At 43.1% G+C, this 7090-nt stretch overlaps 1 protein-coding gene across 1 annotated transcript; it reads right to left on the reverse strand.

Annotated features, from left to right (window-relative positions):
* Positions 1 to 242: 242 nt before the first annotated feature.
* Positions 243 to 5449, reverse strand: LOC133424845 (tyrosyl-DNA phosphodiesterase 2-like). The gene is made up of 6 exons (XM_061715379.1): positions 5352 to 5449; positions 4370 to 4486; positions 4199 to 4293; positions 4008 to 4126; positions 2128 to 2298; positions 243 to 723 (listed from the first exon to the last, which is right to left on the reverse strand). The coding sequence occupies exons 1-6, from the start codon at positions 5447 to 5449 to the stop codon at positions 424 to 426; spliced, it is 900 nt and encodes a 299-aa protein (XP_061571363.1). The 3' UTR covers positions 243 to 423.
* Positions 5450 to 7090: the final 1641 nt, after the last annotated feature.

Raw genomic sequence — 7090 nt, forward strand, 5'->3', positions numbered from 1 at the left:
CTCGTTGATAAATTTGTTACAAAAATCACTGATCCGACCGGGTCTCAAGCAGCCGTGGGGCCCTGCGTCGAGGCAAGCCCAGATGATGATGAGGCAGGGGAAGGTATCCAGTATTTTGCTAATTGGAGAGTTAAAATTGCGCATTTAGACACCCGATCCGACCCGAAACCCCCCCCCCCGCTAGCCATTTCGCACAGGGCCTCGCAAATCTGCAAACCAGTCCACTATAAGTCATGAAACCAGTCCATCATAAACCTTTAAACCAGTCCACCATAAGTCATTAATATATAACAAATAAAATAAAAGCCTGGCTTTAAAGAACGTTAACAAGTAAGTGTAAGTAAGTGAGTAAACATAAAAACACATTTATAGAAACATTCTGCACATGGTCATTTACAAGGACACTTCTCGTGGTTCTGGTTTCTACGCGGTGAAGGAGCAGTGGATCCCCCAGTGGTCGCTGGTGTAGCGGCCACACTGCAGCTTCTCCAGGCCGACCAGAGCCATGCTGCGGGGCTCCAGAGCCATGCTGCGGGGCTCCAGCGGCGGGGCCTCGGCCTCGGCCGCCCGCCGCAGGTACAACCGGTCGAAGCGGAAGCGACTCTTGAAGCGCATGTCCTTGTTGGTGTTGGCCCAGGTGTCCCAGGTGTGGCGGCAGCTCTCGGGTTCTCCCAGCACCTCCCACACGTCGCAGACCCCGCTGGGAATCCCCACTTTGATCACCTGGAGCACAAACACAGGTGGAGGTTACCGGCTGACCGCAGTTCCAGGGCCAATCCCAATACACCCCCTACTTTCTACCACTAGCCCTCCCTCACTACCACTACCCCTAAAAAAGAAGCCACAGATTTTAGGGCACTTGAATCTTCCCAGGGGCCTGTCCCAATACTCCCACTACTCCTACTTTCAGCACCACCCCTAAAATCAGGAAGCTGAGAGCAAAACGAGTGACGAGTGATTATGTACATTCACTGAGTGAATATTACGAAAGTAAAATATATATTTCTCGCTAGAAATGTAATCAAAATGCTTTTTTATGCAGAAACTAACTCAAAATATTGATTTTATTCACTAAAAAATAAGAAATCTCCGCCATGTTTTTTTTTTTTTGATTCAGTACGCAAATGACGACGAAAAGCATTCTGGGAAATTTTTCTGGCCCTAGGTCAGCTAGTCAGCATCTGAAAACCCTTGATCCGTAGGGACAGATTCATAGCCACTACCCTCGTTTTCTCCACTCCCCCTAGGTCGGGGGTCGGCAACCTGCGGCTCCAGAGCCGCATGCAGCTCTTTAGCGCCGCCCTAGTGGCTCCTGGAGCTTTTTCAAAAATGTTTGACCTTTTTTCTTTCTTTTTTTTCTTCTTTTTTTCTCTTCTTTTTTCCTTTTTTTCTCTTTTTTTCTTACTTTTTCCTTTCCTTTTTAATCTTGACATTTCGACTTTTTTCTCAACATTTCGACTTTTTTCTCAACATTTCGACTTTTTTCTCGAGATTGTACTTCAACAATAATCTCGACATTTCGACTTTTTTCTCTAAATTTTGACTATTTCCTCGACATTTCAACTTTTTTCTCAACATTTCGACTTTTTTCTAGAAATTTTGACTTTTTTCTCAACATTTCGACTTTTTCTCGACATTTCAACTTTTTTCTCAACATTTCAACTTTTTTCTAGAAATTTTGACTTTTTTCTCAACATTTCGACTTTTTCTCGACATTTTGACTCTTTTCTCAAGATTGTACTTCAACATTAATCTTGACATTTTGATTTTTTTCTCGACATTTCGACTTTTTTCTCGAAGTGCATAATGAAAAAAAAAATCTTCCCCCAGTTCTAACTAATATAGAAACATGCAGCATGTGTTGCCTTCATTCTAAGACTTTTAATTTTTTGCGGCTCCAGACATATTTGTTTTTTGTGTTTTTGGTCCAATATGGCTCTTTCAACATTTTGGGTTGCCGACCCTTGCCCTAGGTGAAAAGAGGAATTGGGACACCACTACCCTCACGGGAACGCGCATAATTTAGGGTTAGGGATGAAAACTAGGAGTAGTGATAGTATTGGGACAGGGCCTCAAACTCAGATATGAATGAAACATGTTCCAGAGTTGATGCCGTCAGAGTCCGACCTCGGGGTCCCTCAGGTTGGTGTCTCCTCCGAACAGCACCGTCACGTCCCCAGGGGCCTCGCTCATCCTCCTCATCACCAGTCGCAGCTGCCTCATCCGCTCGCCGGCGCTGGCCTTGCAGCTCTCCAAGTGGGACGTCATCAGGCAGAGTTTCTGCCCTCTGAACAACACCTAGGGAGGAGAACGACCCGTCAACAATGCCCTCTCAAATCTCACCCTTTTTTATTCACAATAGCACAAAGAGAACAATCTGAAGAAATCCCTGTATGCGTGGGACAAGGATGAAGCTCCATATAGAGGGTATGCATTGACGTCACTTTCCCACTGGACCAGCCCCCTTACTCGCACTGAGTGGCAAAAACAGCTGCAACTAGTGGAGAAGACGGGATAACAGCCGATTATCGGCTTATATTAAAGTCAGTTGGACTTGACAGTGACCCGTACAGTTACCCCAAGAACCAGTGGTCCATGGACATTAATATTTGGTACAGTTACCAAGAACCAGTGGTCCATGGACATTAATATTTGGTACAGTTACCAAGAACCAGTGGTCCATGGACATTAATATTTGGTACAGTTACCAAGAACCAGTGGTCCATGGACATTAATATTTGGTACAGTTACCAAGAACCAGTGGTCCATGTACATTAATATTTGGCCACGAATCCAGTTTCCTGATATTTATATGAACTTAATTTCTACGCCGGGGAAATACACAAAGCAAAGCTTGAAGGCTTACAAAAGTCTTGACGCTTGGTCCGACTTCAAGGCAGGATTTGTTGGTGAAATTAAAGTGATGAGGACACCGAACTTTATGATTTGACCGTTTAACGTTAGCTACCCAAAAATCCAACATTACCTGATACAAAATGGGAACCGCAAATCCACGTTTCGGTGCCTGGAATCAAGTTGTTTCTGTGAATTGCAGCGATCCATTTGTCTCTCTTGAGCTTATTTTTCTGCAGTCTGTAAAACGATAACTCTGATTTCTTGCTAAATCTATGAGTACAGTCGATCGCACAACAGCTCTTTCCCATTTTAGATGTTTTCCAGTTGCTCAAACTGAAAGTTTACGCTGCCACTCAGGCCACGTTTCCACATAGCCGGGTATTTACAAAAACGGATATTTCCCCCTCTACGTTTTGAAAAATATCCTCGTTTACACGAACCCGCATGAATACGCTGTTAAGGTGCTATGAGCATCCAAACTTGCAGGGGGCAGTGTAACGAGAAGCATAAAGTCATGCTAGCCAATCAGAATCCTGGAAAAAAACGTCAACAAATGACACGTGTGAAGCCTGAATAATATGGTTCCGCGTTAAATCGACGGCGTAGCCTACGTACGGTGCGCGTCGCAGCGTACCCTACGCCGTAGCTCTGCGTTGGTGTAACGCGGAACCAAAAAGTTACTTCCAAGACGGAACGAGAGTCTTTCGTTTGGAGTGACAGAGAAGTGGAGTTACTTTTAAGTGTGACTTTAGAATATAAAACAGGTAAAATACATGAAAATATTGACGGTGGCCAAACAAATTGTAAGCACAGGTCGCACAAATGACGCTGGTCACGTTTCTGTTGCGTAATGTGATGTTCTGAAGCCTAAATCTCCGTTTCCCTCCGTTTACAAGCAAACGTGAAGACGGAGTTTTTGAAAATCTCCACTTTGGCCGGAGTTTTCAGAAATGATCGTTTTTGGTGACTTTGAGCTTCGTTTTCGTGTAAACGAACGGCCAAAACGCATGAAAACGCCTCCGTTTTTGCTACGTGTAAACAGGGCCTCAGTCTTTCTGCCACTCAGTCTTTCTGCCACTCAGTGGGCGTAACCTGCCGTGAAGTCACATCTGTGACGTCATGCACATTCCCTCTATAGTGGAAGCTGGAACCTGAGCGACGAGCAGGTTCCTCATCATGCGAGTGTTGGGGAAGGGGATGATCTGGGTGTCCAGCAGCGTGAGTCCAGACGTCCTCAGCAGCATGGCGGTGAAGTAGCCCGTCTCCCCACCTGTCGGCATCGGAGATGAAGCTTCAAACTGCCGTCTCAACGCAGAAAAGGAGCTTTAACCGAGTCTCTGACCCTTGATGAAGGTGTAGGTGTCTGCCAGGCGCTTGTGTATGAAGCGGAAGTACGGCTGGACGACCTCCTGAAGCAGCACCACGTCTGGGGAGTATCTGGGGGGGGGGCAGACAAAATGCCTTTAACTTTAGAGGACGGAGCCTGCAAAGCGGCTGGGAGGGGCTGACTCACGAGCTCAGATACGAGCAGAGGCCTCTGGCCCGCGCCGGCTGCTCTTCTCCATCAAGCCCGTCCACGTTCCAGCTGATCAGCGTCAGTCCGTCTGCTGCGGGTCCTGCTGGCTCGTCTCTGCAGGGAGCAGAACCGTCGTAAGGAGTAGGCCTGTGTTGAAAAAATCGATTTCCCAATTCTAAATCGATTCTCATATTAATTCCTAAAAATCGATTCATATGTCTAAGGATCGATTTTTATTTATTTTTTTCTCTTTTATTTATTTATGGTTTTTTTTTTCATCATTACATTACAACTTTTGTTTTGTTTTTTTTTTATCCCCAAAAAAGGAATGTTTTGTTGGACACGAGAATAACAGGTGCCATGTTTTTGCCTTTAAATATGTTTAAAGGTATGAAAACATTAAAGTGTTAGGTTATAATTGCATAAATTGTCTATATTTCATTACTTTATATACTGTCTTGTGGTTACATTTGCAAAAAATGCTAAAAACCAAATGCTCAAAAATTAAAAACCAAAATAGACCGAAAATGGAACAAATAAACATGGAATGTGGGAAAAAATAAAACTGATTTCATCCGTCTCTGTTTCCTCCCTGGATCTGTTTGGTAATTCTGACCCACATGATGTTTCTGAAAGCAGTTCTATCAGCATTCTGGGAGCTGATTGGTCCTTACAGCATCATTAGCTGCCAATACTTGCTGTTGAATCTCAATATAATACTAGTAGTAATATGTTGCATAACTACAGTCATATGATTCATGCAACAGCTCAAAAAACAGTTTTAATAACACTAACCCAAATCAATATCGGAATCGAATCAAATCGGATTGAACCAAATCTTGATAATCGATTCTGAATCTTAAGAATCCGAATCGAATCGATTCTTGACATTTGAATCGATCCCCAGCCCTAGTAAGGAGGTGTGGCTGGAGCCTGGGTCAGACGTGGCCCTGATGAGGCCCGGAGGGGCCCCACTCACCTGATTTCTGGAGCTCCGGCCCCCCCAGTCGGTCTGGAGCTCTCCGCCTCTCCGTCTTCCATGTCCAATCGAGGAAAGTCTGAAAGAAGCTCGTCCATGTCTGAGCCGTTCACGCCGCAGGGTTGATCTGACTCAGTCGCGTGACACGCCTCAGCTTACTTCCTGTAAGTCACATGACCTCAGGTTGTAAAAAAACCTCCAAATTAAAAGCTTGAGTTGTGAAAGGATCCCATCATAAACCCTGATGTCACAGTGAAAGTTTCACCAGCTCGCAGAGGTGTATAGTAACGACGTAGATGTACTTAGTTACACTACTTAAGTAGTTTTTTTGAGGATTGAGGATTGTTGTTGGGTGTCAAGAATCTACGACCTCAGGAAACTGTTCAACTTTGAGGAAAAAATTTGATAATTCGTCTCTTTGTGTGTGTGTGTGTGTGTGTGTGTGTGTGTGTGTGTGTGTGTGTGTGTGTGTGTGTGTGTGTGTGTGTGTTAATTGATTTGTTCAATTCCTCTCCGTGGCGGCCGATCTGGTGAAATGTCGCCATCTGCTGGACGAACAGCGGAACTGCAACAACAAACGGAAAGGAGGGGAAACACATTCCACATGGAAAACCTGAATAAATCTTAATAAAGCGTCCCAGTCGAGATAAAACCAAGTCTGGACTGATGGTCTTAAGTCGTTTATTGAGCCTTTTCTTAACTTCATAGACCAACATAAGAGATAAATCAAAATCAAGCAAACAGAAGGCAAAACAATACTTAAATACTTAAAATCTGTTAGCACCAAAAGTTGGAAATACAACTCAAATACATTTTTTGAGGCAAATAAATAAAAAAACCTTGTTGCCCTGTTGACTGGATCTATAACTCCTGCTTTTCTTTCCCCTTTCATCCTTCTTTTATCTCGTTTATCTTACTGAGCTCTTGCTGCTGCACTGTTTACCCCTTTTCGTCCATTTCCGTTTTTCTTCTCTTTTCAAAATAAGAGCACGTTCCAGTTAAAAAGAAATAACAAAATAAAAGCAGATTAACAATATAAAAGCAAACTGCACATGTGAACTACTGTATACTGTGTTGGGGCCAGAGCCGGATTAACGCAAAGGCAAACTAGGCACGTGCCTAGGGCCCGATTGACAGGGGGGCCCAGACAGAGGGACAAAAAAAAAAAAAAAAAAAAAAATTATTATTTTTTTTTTTTTTTGTCTGCACACATATTAATGGTTGATAACAGGCCGGTGAAAACCTAAGGCATATATATATGTGCATTATTACTATATTTAGTATTCATTTAATTTATTTCATTTCATTTATTTAATCATGTCTACCTCATACTGCTGCACCTTTCACTTTTTTTTAAAATTGTATATATGTTAATAAGAGTCATTTGTCTAAGAGTCAAATGTCTTGTTTGACCTGACTTGGCCAAATAAACATGATTCTGATTCTCCCATCAACCTGCTGGAGCAGACAAGCAGCCAGAATAGAGACAACCAGATACTGTCACAACCGTTACCACCTTAAAAAATAAAAAATAAAATACAGATTTCCTGCCGTATCATATTTTCTCTACTTCCTATATGTTGTTGTTGGGTGTCGAGAATCTACGACCTCAGGAAACTGTTAACCTTTGAGAGAAAAACGATATAATGTATCTCTTTTCATTCTTGAGAAGGACATGCTTGAAGTGAAAAAGAGATGGCGACATAGACCAGAATACACGTGTGTTTTTTTCTCTTTTT

Source organism: Cololabis saira, chromosome 24 (genome assembly GCF_033807715.1).
Source record: "Cololabis saira isolate AMF1-May2022 chromosome 24, fColSai1.1, whole genome shotgun sequence".
Taxonomy (NCBI): Eukaryota; Metazoa; Chordata; class Actinopteri; order Beloniformes; family Belonidae; genus Cololabis; species Cololabis saira.